General features: G+C 36.3%; 1 protein-coding gene across 27 annotated transcripts in view; it reads right to left on the bottom strand.

Annotated features, from left to right (window-relative positions):
- Positions 1-15,718, bottom strand: part of MAP4K4 (mitogen-activated protein kinase kinase kinase kinase 4) — a 271,949-nt gene that overhangs the window by 49,989 nt on the left and 206,242 nt on the right. For all 27 annotated transcript variants that reach the window (XM_044670438.1, XM_044670444.1, XM_044670439.1 and 24 more), the window contains exons 11-12: positions 12,037-12,109; positions 9,461-9,671 (exon numbers count right to left, since the gene is read on the bottom strand). In XM_044670438.1, coding sequence (XP_044526373.1) covers positions 9,461-9,671; positions 12,037-12,109 — 284 coding nt within the window. The remainder of the gene's footprint in view (positions 1-9,460; positions 9,672-12,036; positions 12,110-15,718) is intronic.

Raw genomic sequence — 15,718 nt, 5'->3', positions numbered from 1 at the left:
GTCAGAAATGAGAATCAAACCACATTTTGGTCAACTACTACCCCTAAAAATGATCAGCACTTTTAAAAAAATGGTGCCCAGGGAGATCATTCTTTTTCTTCTTCCCCTTTTTCTTTTTAAATGTATTTATCTATTTGTTTGTTTATTTTAATTCCCAGGAATCTCTCTAGAAAATGCATCATCGGCAGGATGGGGGGGAGGGGGAGTGATAGATATAGATATATCAGGTGAATAGAAAAAAGCAAGACATAGTGAATTCCACCTTGCTACTTGCTGTCTAATCTTGAGGAAGTCACAAGTTTAATAACCATCATGCTCAGGTGAGGACAGGAGACTCCACCAATGAAAAAATAACATGCACACATACTTGTATTCAAGATATATTTCTTGATATGTAACACATGTTAACTAAATGAAATATGGAATTTAAAAAAAAAAAGGCCACAACAAGGTTCCTAGCCTTCAAATAACCCCTAACTTCCTGTTCATGCTGGATTCAACAAACGAAAATAAAAAACTCCTTTGAATGTGAGAGTTCAAGCTAAATTAAGTTAAAATCAAGAATTGCAAATTATTCTTACAGAATTGTACTTCTCTCAAATTCATAAATTAACCAAGCTGGGACTTAAAAAATCAGTTAAAAAAAAAGACATTCCCTCCAAGGTTGTTGTTTTAAAGTGATGCAGAAAATTATACTATATAAGCAAACCAATTATGAAGACAGAGAGAACCTCTCTGAGTCAGAGAGGTAGATAGTCTGTGTCAGAAGGTAGATATTCCTTTTAAAAAGGAATTTAAAGAGTTTCTCTCTTTTTCTTTCTCTCCATTACATAGAACTGATATGAAGAAAGAATTCAAGTTCCTTAAGGATAAGAGAGGTGTTCTGTCTTCTTTTAAATGCTTATTCTTGAATACTGTCTAACACAATGACGGCAAACCTTTAGAGACACCTGCACGTGTGATATAGGTTTGCCAACATGGGTCTAACATATAGTCAGGACTTAATAAATATTTGTGGATTGGTTAAACAGAGGTGTCAAACATAGCCACTCCTGAGTTTCACTCAAATCAGATTAAAGCATAATTTAGAAATAGTTAATAAGTAATAATAAAAATAATATATAATTATGCATTATTAATCTTATATAACAATATATGTTATATAATAAAATAAAAATGTATAGACGATAAAGAATAAAGATTACATTTAAAACTAAATTGATAGCCTATAGGAATCCTTATGTATCTGGCCATCATTTCTATTTCATTTTGACATCAAAGAATTAAATAACCAATTATAGGAAAATGTCAAAAGATTCTGAAATAGAAAAGAAATATATTGCAATGACATAAAAGGATCACCAAATCGTTGATTTGGAGCTCTAAGGATATGCAAGTATCAAGTGACAGGGAAAAGTGGCTGGTTTTTGCCTTTCTTCATATCCTGAGGGATTATTACCACAGTCCTGGCACATAGGAAAAGCTTAATAAATGTGTGATGACTTGACTTGTCTAACAGTAAGATGGGCTGCTTTGAGTTTTAGTGAACTTCTCATCGCTTGAAGCACTAAAGCAAGGGCCAGTTGACCGTCCCTCCGGAAGGAAGAAGGAATTCTTGCTGCGGACATGCAGCCCAGACAGGATGAGTGTCAAGATCCTAAATCCACAGGCAAAGGAACTAAGCAGACGCTAGATAATCCAACAAAGACTGCACAGAGACACCTCAATTAAGAGTGATTCATGCCTGTCTGCCATGGACCTACCTTGACATTTTCATGATACAATTTGAGGTTACTGAAATGGCTTTGATTTCCAAAGCAAACGAGCTCCCTCTCACTTGTCCCTGCTCATCTGTCTCTGTTGCTGTAGTTGCTATGGCGGGTACTGAATCTTCCAGAGAGATGCCAGACTTGAATCGGAGCCTAACCCAGAGATAGTCAGAGCCAGAAACACCATCACCCTGAGGGTTCTGAAAGAAATCTTGGCTTCCTGCCCTTACCCAGGATGGCCCGTTACTTGCTGCCATAGACAGGATTCCATCCTGCAAACACTTCCACTGGAAAGGCTAACTTTGTCCTCATGGAGAAGAAAAGGGGCACCCACCACCGCTGGGGGCTGAGTGCTGAAACACCACCAGGATGCAGGAGGGCTCTATAATGCCCAATTAAGAGCCATCTACAAGAAGCTGCTTCCTTCTTAGACTGATGCACAAATACTAGCTATTTTCATTATTATGATGGCTATACTAAGAATGTAATAAATGCTTTTTTTCTTTTAAAGCCCTTAAATCCTGTCTTGGAATCAATACTGAATATTAAATATTGTACAGGCTAGGCAATGGAAGTTAAGTGATTTGCCCATGGTTACACAGCTAGGAAGTGTTTAAAGTCAAATTTGAAACCAGGATCTTCTCTTTCTATGCCTTGCTCTCAATCCACTGAGACATCTAGCTATCCCTGAAGTTCAAAATATTTTAAACCTTTCTCAATAGTGAATTGAACAAAAGAGATACTTTGAAAAATTTATGAACAGTGATTCTTGGAAAAGAAGCACAATAAAAATGCAAAGGAATATGATGGAAAAAAATGATTTCTATTCCCCATGTTACAATTCTTAGCCTTAATCCCCAAGTATACACATGTTGACGCTGTCTAAACAATATGAAGCCAAAACGAGAAAAGGTAAGGGAATGCAGCCGAGATCATCTCAAATAGGAAAGAATTCACAGCAACAAACTAATTTCTAAGGTTTCCCAGGAAGTTTACTTTAAGAAAGCTAGGGAGAAAATCAGCCTTACTACTCCTATAGAAAAGACTCACACTCTTAAAAACCCACCCACATTCTTTCTGGGAGAGTAAAAAGGAGGAAGTATGAGCTATAACTATCTACCTTCTGAACTCTCCACCCACAAGATAAGAATGGCCCTCCAAAACCAAGAGGGAAGAAGGTGGAGGTAACAATGATTCCATTTTTGTATTTGTATATTCCCTCCCAATTTATTTGGTCCACAGCCTCAATTTCAAAAATTATCACTTCACTTTTTGAACTGTGCTGATATTAATAACAAATACTTTTAAAAATTCAATTAAATTTAAGAATTTAAAGCCCCAACATTAAATTCTGATAAATACTTTTGCACTTATTCTTGCATCAGAACAATGTCAAAAGAAATGTGTGCACAACCAATTAAAGATCGTTAGTCAATGAGGAATTAATATCATGGGTATACTGTAAATGACAAACCCCCCAAAATTTAATTCTTGCATGATTTTTCTCAAAAAAAATATTAAAGATAACATAAGCATTTGAAAACCTGGCTTTTCAAGATGATGATGTCATCATGACTTTTGAAATTCTTCTGGGGGAAAGGGGGATTGGAGAGGTTATACATTACAAAGAGTTTTTCCAAATGGCTTGAATTTTCCTAAAATGCCTGGGTAAATACTACTCTATGTTCTATGTCATTAGTTCTCTTTTTTTAAAAGGGGACTTTAATCTCAAGTGTTATGAAATAATACTGTCTTTAAAATGTGGCACCTTTGAAACATTTCCTCCTTAATTTTCATGGGCTTATGAAATGGGACTCTCTTTAAATTCATGCCTTTGTGCTTAAAAGGGTGGTCTGTTTGGTTTCTGACTTCCCATAGATTATATGGGGTCATATTTCTGCACATGCGTAACATCAAAACCTAGCAAAGATTGGTTTTCGGGCTTCCACATGAGTAACTTTTATAATGGCAGGAAAAAAGGAGCTCTTTGGTTTCTCCCAAAAGTCAACTGTTCTTCATCTTTACAAATCATTAAACAAGAGGACAGTTCAGTTGTAAAGGTGACTAAAAACTACAATAGACTAACAAGGGAGATTACAGAATTTCCATCCCAGATGTTAAACAGGATAGACAACATCTGTGTAAAACAGTTTAGGCAACTCTTTGCTTAGATTCAAGGGAATATAATTTGTGACCACCTGATGTTTCTTGTAGTTTTATGACTGGGGATTGTATTAAAAATCATAATTACATGTGCTCTTAATGAAAGGTGCCAAAAAAGACTGCAAAACAAAGGATACTGTTTAAGTGACTGAGGGGTAAAGAAAAAAGAATCTATGAGGAAAATATTTCTTTCCACCTTAAAAAGCATAAAAATATTGTTTAAAAATCCTTCGGGGGAGATTAGGGAGTTCATCCATGATTCCTTCCTTCCAGGATTCATAGCCAAGAAATACATAGTAAGTACTTGGCACATTTTATTATCATTATTTGTTTAAGACTTTTTGGTTACAAGTCCTACAATTAAACTTCATACTAACCCCACTTTCCCAACTAGATTCCTTTTCCTCTCCTCTATTCCTCATAATTTTCTTTATGTTTTTTATTCCACATAAAATGTAATAATTCTGCGTTTGCAAGTCACTGAAGTCCTGGCAGGGTATGTGATGGCTCATCTTGAAGTTTGTAGGAGAGCAAGGAATAAGAATACTGGATGGAAAATCATAGATTTAAAGGTAGAAGCAATGTCAGAGGTTATCTATTCCATCTCACTCATTTAAAGAATGAGATATCTGAGGCTCAGAGAAGTTAAATAACTTGCCTAGGACCATTAAAAATTTGTAAAAAATAGGTTCTGGGTAAGAAAATCAATTTATTGATCAAGGCTAGCAATCACGAATTGGTCAGTGATGTCCCTTGGTCATCAGAGACCAATTCATTCAGCATCTTGAGTCATTAAATACAATTTTGTAAGCTCATTATTCAGTCCTCCCCAAGGCATCTCTACTGCTAAATACCTAATGAGGAGGTTGACAAATATTTTATGACTCTTTCCTGACTCCTTCATAACCTGATCATAGGATTCCAATATCTTAGATGAAATTAATTTATGCCTGGTTAAGAATTCATCCCAATGGGGGACCCAATGACATCCCCTGGACATATTTGGTCAAAAGAAGCTTTTTGTTTAATTATTCCAATTTCAGAAGCTGCTCTGGGGCAAGGAAGATACATTCCAAGGTGTGTCAGGACAAAGGAATGAGGAAACCGGCTTGAAAAATACCAGTCTCTATCAGAAGTAATGATATGGCATTAGGAATAATGCCTAAGGTCTCATGCTTAAGGTCACACAGATGGCAAAGCAGTTACAGTCAGGATTCAAACTCAAGGACATGGACTGCATCTTCATTATACCATTATCTTCCATAGGCTTTAGGGAAACAAATTTCAAAATAATTTAGAAATTTAAAATCAACAGGATACCAGGACCAGAAACTAAAATGGATTATATCTTAAGGAATGGGAATAGATTCTTAAAAAATAAAATAAAATAATAAAATATAATAAAAAATAAAATAAAATAAAATAAAATAAAATAAAATAAAATAAAATAAAATAAAATAAAATAAAATAAAATAAAATAAAACTGTCATTATAATTGCAAACAAATCCCAGTGAAGGGAAATGTCTATAGGAGCAGGTATGATCACACAGAACTCTTCTACATATGAGCAAACAAGAACACAAAAGAATGGCAGAAACCAATCAAAATACTGATGGGAAGGAAAGCTTAAAGTTTGAAATGGCCTGATAGACCTGAAGAACATTATGGGCAACTAATCAAATTTATTTATATTAGGAATAAGAGAAGAGCAAGCTCCATAATTGGGAATATAATAAAATGGTCAAAGAGGACAAAGAGATAATAAGCATTCTATTCTATGTTTCCAGCAAAAAGAACAATTGTCAAAATGTAAATAATTTTTTAAAAAAAGAATCTAAAAGAGGGAATTTCAGCCCCAGGTAGGTGAGGAGTTATGAAGAGAGGGCCTGGCTGTTTGCCCAGAATGAATTATGTCTCAGGTTGCTAAAGGAGCTTACAGATGTAATCACAGAGTCGCTGTCCAAAATATTTAAAAATTGGAGAGGTACCAGACCGGAGACAATAGTTCTTCCTTAGTGCTTGTCCAGAATTTCTATTTGGCCACATTAAGATTAAAAAAAATAAAGGAGATCTGCTTTGTCAAATTATGCTCCAACCTCAGCCTTCTCCAATGGCAAAGCCCTCTCTGCCCCACTTTAGGCTTCAGTGCCTTCCTGCTTTATTATCCATTTCACATCCTAACCAAATAAGAAAAGATGAGGTACCATCATTTATAGATTGAAATTCACCAAAAGGAAATGTATAAACTCTCCAATGTGCTTACAAGTTGGGGTCTTTTATCACTAATTGTTAAATGAAAGAATTAATCTCGCTTGAAAGAGTTCCAAATACCAGCAAACAAATGGGAAATATCTGAAAGGCTGGGTGGATAAGGCTGTCCCCAAAATCTTAATGTGATCATGCTTGTTCCAGAATATATAAAACTCCTTTAGGAATTTGAGGTTACCAAAGGGGTGCATGTCATAAGGGTCTTGGACAACTGAGGCAGGTGGAATCCATGACAAAACCTCTCTTCTCCCATTTCTCTGATTTAAGCTTCCCTGATAAAAGGGAACCAAATTTCACATTCACAGAGTTTTCTCCTCTCTTCAATCGTTTTTGGACTCAAAGCTTATTTCCTTTTCTTATGCTCTTCTTCCTCATCATAGAAAGCAAGCTATCTCCTCTAGCAGGCAGGTAATATATGTCATCACTACATTTTCTTATGAAGGATGCTATGTCCTAGCCTACAACATAGGAGAGTTCCCAGGAAAGGACAGTCATGATGATGACCACTGATGATGGTGTCAATAATTTATATAGCCCATTAATAACTGATATAGTATGTTAAGGTTTGCAAAGCACATATATGTTATTTCATTCTTCACACAACCCTGGGAGGTGGAGGCTATCATTATCCTCATGTTACAGATGAGAGGTGATGCCCAGGATCATACAGCTAGTCAGTGTCTGAGACCAGATCTGAATTCAGTTAGGTCTCCCCTGTTGCCTATCTAACCCTGATCCTTACTCAAAACATGTATCCGGACAGATAACACTGATGACCAAAAAGGGAATTCAATGACTCTTCAATTAGCAATTAGCAATGATCTAAATTTCCACTCAGCTTCTTAGAAATCTCAGTTTCGGTGTTGTTCATATGTGCCATGATGGCAAATCACCTAACTGTGTAGTGCTTCCACATCCACTGATGGTAATTTGTAAGGAATTAAGATACAAAAATTATTACAACTGTTGGTATACTTCACCAAACAAACACAAAATAAGAGCTACATAAGTCAGTGTCTTCTTGTGGCCAGACATAAGAAAATCTACTATAGGATTTCTGGCAAAAAAGGTGTACAAAAGATTCATCTCTTGTGTTAATATTCCTACTGTAATAATTAAAATTATGAGGCTGCTAATAGCTTAATAACTTTATTAAATCAAAATAATAATAGTAAAAAGAGGGAAAGGTAGAAAAGAGGTAGAGAAATACTTAGCTTCCTAATCTATTGGCAGTCATGATGAATTGAAGCTAAGCACTGACAAGAGTTCCTCCACATTCCTTCTCTCCAACCAGAAGACCCCAAAGACCTCCTGATCACCATTTATAAGCTCTTTTCTCCACCCACTAGCTCTCACACATCACATCTCAGGAACCAATCATAGCTTCTTAATTTGCCTGGACCACCCAGAGAAGCAGTGCCTATGGAATCAGTTTCCTGTCCTGTTGGTTCCTTGTTTCTTTAACTTCCTTTCTATGAGGGTTTATCTACACCTAAATTTACTCAGTGGTCTTTGACCTGTAAGTCACTGAGAGGTGACATTAAAAAAAGCAACATAATGGAGAGAGAAATTCTCTTCCAATAATACCTACCAAAATAAAATGGGTGGAGATAATAATTATATTAATAACAGCAACAAAAACAGCAATAAAAGCAAACATCATTCATGAAGAATGCTTTAATTTAAAAATTTTAAATTAAATTTAAATAATTTTAAAAAATGTGTCATCTCATTTAGTCCTTGTAACAAATGAAGGAAGTGCTATTATCCTCTTCATTTTATAAAGAAAATAATGCTGAGAAAGAATTAGGGACTTGTCTAGGTCCCCCAGCTAGTAAATCTAAAAGGGGCAGGGTTTGGATTCAGGTCTCCTTGAATAACTTCATAATCTACTTTATATTGTGGTTATAAAAACATAATTCTATTGTTATGAACTTATTGCCATGACCAGCCCCCCAAATCGAATCCAATAACCCTCACTTTTGAATACCTATAAAAAATGAGGTTCAGAAACAGCATAATTAAGAGTACAATTTTTGCTCTGAAAAAGTCTGAGTTTACAACAATAGTGTAACCAGGATCCACACGCTAGGATTTAGTTGAGTCATAATAGGAAATATGCCATTAATGCTCTTTAAAATCTAATCCGTCATCTCCAGGACAATGACCAATATGGAAAGTGCTTTTGAAAACCTCATTAGGTAGTGAAGAATCACGCACACAATTAATCACAGAGTAGGAAGGGAACTCAGAGGTCATCTGAAGAGCAAAGCATCCTAGAGCTGGAAAGGGAACTTCTAAGTTGGCCCAACCAATATCTAAGTAAGAATCCTCTCCAGGGCATATCCAACAAGAGAATACAACTTTTACTTGACATTAAGTCAAGTCGACAAGCAATGTTAAGAGCTGACTACACGCAAGACACTGTGATAAGAAGTGGAAATATAAAGAAAGTCACAGTCTGATCGTGAGCTCACAGAACCCATTATATCATGCAGCAGTCCATTAAACTTTTGGAGAGCTTCAATTGTTAAATTTTTCTTTATGTACAATCTCTGCTGCAATTTCTACTTTGTTACTGTTATTCAGTTAGTCCTTTCAGGCATATCTGACTCTTTGTGACCCCAATTTAAGATTTCTTGGCAAACTCCCAATAATGCTTCTCTTTAATGCAATCTATGGTCACATTCCCTTTTTTGGGGGAGAAGAAGGGTTTGGGGTTGGGGGGCACAGCATTACATCACTAACTCCTATCAGTTTGAAGGTCACTAAAACATCCACATCTTTTTCCAAATCAATTGCATATTTATACGGCCCAATAAACACATTTTTTGGGTGATTGATACTAAATACATGATTTTCATAACGATCCATCTTTCCTAGAAGACTGCAATCTCAATCACTTCCCTCTCCCCACTTCAGTCTTCAATTTTTCCCTGTCTACTACTGGTCCCTTCTCTGCTACCTTCAAATATGTCTTAGTTTCATCTATTTTTTTTTAATTTACCTTCTATTGAGTCCTTTCTATTGTTGACCAGATCTATGACTCATGAAGTTTATACTTTAAGGGACGAGGAAGGGATGGGATTGGAGGAGAGCTATTTACTAGGGATAAACACCTCTACCTTAGACTTTGAATAGTTGTGGCTGGGTGGGTGGGAGCTTCCTTTGTGAAGATGTGTGTGAAAGAGAATTTATTTTCTTTTAGAACAAGTCATGCAAAAAGAAGACCACACGGAGCCCTTCATCCTAGCACTACCTCTTCCAGTCGTCTCCTCTGCTCTTTCTGCTGTTCAATGCGTTTCTGTCTCTCTGCCAGCAGCTGCCTCTTATATTCTTCTTGCTCTCTGAGTTGCTGTTCCTGCAGCAGCTGTTGCCTTCGAAGGGCCTCGGAACGTTCCTTGTTTTCCTGTTGAAGTCTCAGGAAATCCCGTCGAAGGGTAGATTCACCAGGCACATTAACAATGGAACTGGTTAAAAAAAAAATGCACACAGAGGAATAAGGGACACCCAACAAGAACAAATCATTTTGTGAGCTGATGGAAACCTAATCTCTGATTCCCTTTCATAGGACTTTTATTTTTTATCTACTTTATTTTAATTATTTCATCTATTTAGTTTTTTAAGCTTCTGTTTTTCAACTAATGGGCATCTATTTTCTGACATTCCCATAATTGAAAAAATAAGAAAAGAAAAGAATTTGTAACAAATCTGCCAAGTCAATTAAAACAAATTCACATACTAGTCATGCCTAAAAATGTATCCCGTTTTGCTACTTGAGACCCCACCACTTCTCTATTAGGACCACTTGATTTTCACACTCTTAATTTTATTTATTTGGTATGTTCCCCATTTTCATGGCTTCTACTATCCCTTCTACACAGACTGTCAAATTATGTCCAAACTCCACCCATTATTTGCACTTCTGCATCACTGAATTTGGAGCATCCACTTATTTCATCCACTAATATAATTTCATTAATTATAATGTGTGCAAGCTATGAAGGCTCTAGGGGATTCTAAAAGTTGGAAGTAAGAAAAAGAAAGCAGTTTATACAGCACTATCTGCCTATTCAAATCTTACCCTTATTTAAAACCAGTTCAGCTATATACCTCTTCCATGAAGTCCTTTCTGATTACTCTCACCCTTCTCTGTACTTCCCAATAAATGTTTAAACAGTTTAGCAATTAAGTAACTGTTCTGTTTTCCTTAAGTTATTTATGTGTCTTCAAGGAGAACAAAAATTCTAAAGATGGTAAGTCCACCTTAAAGGGCTTCTCTCTCGCCCAGTGGCAAGCACAAACAAGGCTGCTCAAGACAGCAAGTGCTAATACTTTTTGGGCATCTGAAACCCTAGTGTAATTATTTACGATAAAATTCTACTAAACACCTGAACTCAGTAATCACAAAATCTAAGTTGAGTTATAGATATCGAAGGATTTTTCAAAATTCTGAAAACAAGAATTAAACCTATCTTACTCCATGTCACTTTAGATTCACTCTTCTTCCCACTTCCCCAAACCCTGAATAGCAAATATACTGTATTTCCTCTAAATGAAAAAACAAATTACATACAACCTCCACTTCTGTACCTCCCACTCACGTCTCAATTCCTTATAGTCTGGTTTCCAACCATGCCACTTGACTGGAGGCCAGGAAGGGTGTTCTTAATTATAAAATCTGGTATCTTCTTTTCAGTTCTAATCCTTCTAGACAATGGAACTATTGATCATTCCCTCTCCTCTTGTAAGTGCTTTCATGGTTTTTCTCCAAACTATGTGACTACTCTATCCATGTCCCCCATCCCTCTCACCCTCTCCCTCTTTCTCTCATTAGCTTTCATGAGTTTAATTATCTTATCTATACAGATAACTCTCAAATCTATATATCCAGAACTCATCTTTCTTCATATCCCCAGTCCTGCATTATCAGTTGTCTTCTGGACATGTTTATCTGGAAGACATGTAGATCTTTGAAACTCAAAGTTTTTATTTTTAAATATATTACAAGAGGCCTAGTGGCTCAGTAGATTAAGAGCCAGGCCTAGAGATGGGAGGTCCAAGGTTCAAATCTGGCCTCAGACACTTCCTAGCTGTGTGATCCTGGGCAAGTCACTTAACCCCCATTGCCCAGCCCTTACCACTCTTCTGCCTTGGAATACAGTATTGATTCTAAAATGGAAGGTAAAGGTTTAGAAAAAAAATTAATTTTAAAAATAACAAAATAAAATCTTGGTGCACACAGAATATGGATACAAAACATATGGGCAACCTTTCCTTTCTTCAATTTTTTTACCCCCTCCCTGTCAGGCTCTTTCAGGCTAACATTCTATAGCACATGTTCCAACAGGTCCCTAAGATTATTCTGCCTTCCTTTTGATCAATTATTATGCTTGCTACCTGAGAGATCCCCCCACCCAAACCACATTGGTAGGCTTCTGGTATTCTCAAATCCCCCTTTGTCATATAATCTAGGTCCAAGCTACCAAATCAAGCTCTTTTTGATTATCCCAAAAGTCAGGAAGTCAAGAAAGAAACTGAAACAGTTTGTACCCAAAACACAGACCTGAAAATGGTTCTAAAGAAAATGTATAAAGTATTCGATTCCTGGCAGATAGCCAGGAAAGAGAAAACAAATCTGTTTGTTTGGAGAAGACTAGGTTTGAGAGAGTGAGAAAGCAGATGTTCACAGGTACCTTTTAAAGGAACAAATAGAACTAGACAGAAAAGTTACACATTACTAGGACAAGTTAAAATTCTCCTGAATTTCCAAGATCAAAATATTCTTTGTTTTAGCAAGTAGTAGAAATTCTTAAAACATGCATGTGTTATTACCTGGGTTCTCCTTCTTGCTCAGGTACTTCCTCCTCTTCTTCCTCACTTCCACTATACTCATACTCTGTTTCATCTGTGAAAAATCAAGAAAAACAAAGAGAAGGACTGGAGAATTATATAATACTTTGGGGTAGAAACATGCAAACTCCAAAGAGTCATGGACATGCCTTAAAGAGCTTCATTTGAGAATACCATCTTTTTTTTAATATGGTTTAAAACAGCTGTTCAAATGTGTTCTACACATCATGATTTATGCTGACCTGGTGCTAGTCCCGGCTCTCCCACAAATGTGTGAGAAATTCTCAACCAAAGAAAATGACTAAGAATGGCTTAGTGAGCTATATGCCATATTCCTGATGAATGAGGTGGCACAATGGATAGAGTGCCATGCCTTAGGTCAAGAAGATCATCTTTCCAAAAAGTTCAAATGTGGCATCAGACACTTACTAGCTATTCGAAACTGAGCAAATCATTTCACCCTGTTTGCCTCAGTTTCCTTAACTACAAAATGAGCTGGGGAAGAAAATGGAGAACAATTCTAGTATCTTTGCCAAGAAAACCCCAAATGGGGGTAGAAGAGTCAGGTATGACTAAAAACAACTGAACAAAAAATTCCATATAATTCTTTATAGGCATGAAATGTATACCCTGATATGTTTTTTACTAATAATGAGCATTTCATATGGCATTCTTAAGGTTTATAAAGCACTTAACAAATATGATCTCATTTGAGCCTCACAATAAACCCAGAAAACAGGAACTATTGTCATTCTCATTTTAGAGATGAAGAAAATGAGGCCAAGAGAGAAGTTCAGCGATTAGCCCAAGATCACTCAACTATTGAGGGTCAGAAGTCAGATTTGAACGCCTCTTACTAAGCCCAAGTCCATCACTCTATCCCCTAAGGCACCTCCCTGCCTACTGCATCAACATGTATATGTTAGACAAATTCTCCAGATAGATGGCTTGAATACAAAAATGGGTAAGTAGGCAAAATGCTAGGCCACTCTGCATTTTGGAAACTACACTGTCTTTTACTAATCATATCCCCAAAATCCCATCTTTTAAACACGTTTGAAATGTGGAACAGAATGATTGGCAAACAACTTAATTAACCACAAAACTCAAGAGACAATGGGAAAAATGAAGTAAAAGATATGACTGATGATGTATATACCTGGAAAAGAAGCTGAGCCAGTGCAAAAATATAAAGAAAACTAGTAAGACAACCTAGTGATGCAATGCTATCCTCAAGGTATAAAAAGAGAAAAGGCTTCTGAAACAATAGATGAGTGCCTTTATGAAAGATTTGTGGTAAGACTTGGAAGACGGTCATACAGGATGAGAAACCAGATGAGATAAAGAAGATCATTGTTAGTGGAAATACTCAAACAGTGAAGGGATCACAAATGGGGAAATTGTGGATTCATCCACAAAAATTAAGACACCGGGGGAAAAGGCATGGTTTTTAGCATAGTTTGTTTTTGAGGGAAAGGAATTTAGTTCAGGTTTGTTAATTGTTGAGGTGCTAACAAGATAGGAAGCTTGAAATATGAAACTAATGCAATGAAGAAAAATTTCTCTTTATAATGAGCCAGAAGCTGTAACTTGTATCTATTTGCATGTCACAGCTATAAAAAATAATCTAATCTCAAAGACAACAGCCCTTCAAATATCTTTAGAAAGCTATCAGGTCTTCTCTAAATCTGCTTTTCTCCAGGCTAATAATCCACAGTTCATTCAAATAGATTCTTGTATGACACTTAATTCATCTTACTGACCTTCTACATATGCTCAGGCATGTCGATATCTTTCTAAAAATTGGTCCCCAGAAATTAATATTCTACCAATGGCCTGATTAGGGGTAGAATACAGTAGAACTCTCAACTCTTCTTATACTGGACACTATGCTTCTGAGAATGCAATCTAAGAACCAAGTAACTCTTTTGGGCTACCATTTACTGATCACTAAAAAAAAAAAAACAAACAAGGCTATCTTTTTCACCTCAATGGATTGCTATCTAGCTCCATACCTCATTCTGTACTTCTTCAGTTGACTTCAAGTCTAGATTTAAGAGTTTTCTATAATCATTTTTTTCTACTCTTATATTTCATTATATGAGATTAAATCTGGTTTTCCAGTCATTAAGAACCTTCTAGACACCAATGTGTTTATCTAATATATAGTCTCTAGGGCTTAATTTTATGTAATTTGTAAAACTGACAAGCATGTGTTTCACAGCTTCTCTGAAGTGACATAAAATCATTTTATTGGTGGCTTCTCTCCATTGTAGCTGACACTGACACCATTCTTTAGACATCTAGTAATTAAGTAAATTCCAAATCTACCAAATTTAATTGACTACTAACTTTTGATGAGTGAAATATTTCAGTGTAGCAAAGTTACTAATTTGAATATTATTGATAAATGAATTAAGATGTAATAAATAGATGGGTTAAAGGGTACCAGGATGTACCCTAGATTTCAGATTTGACTAAATCCCTTTTATAAACTTTTTCCTCTTATTGCCTGACTCCCCTCAAACGTCAGAAAAAGATTCTAATTAATAGATTTTCAGTTATTCAAGGTCCTAAGGGTTCTAATTGCTTTAGAAATTCAGAAAAAAGAAGGTTCACTATAGACTGAAGTCCTTGGGGGGATGAAATGGGTCTTTCTGGGTCTTGATAGGAGAGAAGAAGAGAGAAGTTATTCCAGGGAAACAAACACCACAAAGGCACAGATGTAGAAATGAGTATAGCCTAGTATAGCCTAGGCTTTAAGTAATGAAGTTAACAGCCTTAATAGGATATAAATACAGATCAAAATATTTGGATTTGACAAAATAGGCAATAGGGAACCAGTTCCTTAGAAGGGGAGGGACATAATGAAAGTGGCATTTTAGCAAATATCTATTGTCCAGACTATGACAAGCAGTTAGGTGGACAAGAGCTAATGCATCTTTTTTTTTTTTTTTAAGACCCTTAACTTCAGTGTATTGTCTCATAGGTGGAAGAGTGGTAAGGGTGGGCAATGGGGGTCAAGTGACTTGCCCAGGGTCACACAGCTGGGAAGTGTCTGAGGCCGGGTTTGAACCTAGGACCTCCTGTCTCTAGGCCTGACTCTCACTCCACTGAGCTACCCAGCTGCCCCAAGCTAATGCATCTTAAACCTCTATTTTGGATATAAACTCCAAAGGACAAGGAACTAAAGCTGGATTTAAAATAGGAGGATAAGACTGGGTTCGACCGAACTTGGGAAACTGAAAAGAGCTTTGAATGGTCTCCAAATTTCTCTGGGAAATAACAGTCCATCTATGAAAGCAATATTCTTTCTGATGATGCCATAGACACATGAGGCCTGGAAAACTACAATCTCTAAAGGGAAAAACACCAGGTCTCTCAAAAAAAAAAAAAAATGGAGAAATACATGGTGGATGTGAATAGATTGTAATATACCAGCCATTCTCAAAAAACTAAATGGGGAAATAAGATAAAGGAAAGACATGTTAAAGAGATATACAAGTGAAAAAAAAAAATGGGCAAGAGAAATACACATCCTGAAGCCCCATAAACATATATGCTACGTCAAGGATTTTAGAGGATTTTTCTCCAGTGCCCCTGGCAAATGGGAAGACAAAAACAAGAATTGCAAGGAAGGACAGACTGTGATCTGAGGCTACAG

The sequence above is a fragment of the Gracilinanus agilis genome, chromosome 3, assembly GCF_016433145.1.
Source record: "Gracilinanus agilis isolate LMUSP501 chromosome 3, AgileGrace, whole genome shotgun sequence".
Classification (NCBI taxonomy): domain Eukaryota; kingdom Metazoa; phylum Chordata; class Mammalia; order Didelphimorphia; family Didelphidae; genus Gracilinanus; species Gracilinanus agilis.
Note: the sequence above shows the minus strand (reverse complement) of the source record. Positions and strands in the feature narration are given on the sequence as shown.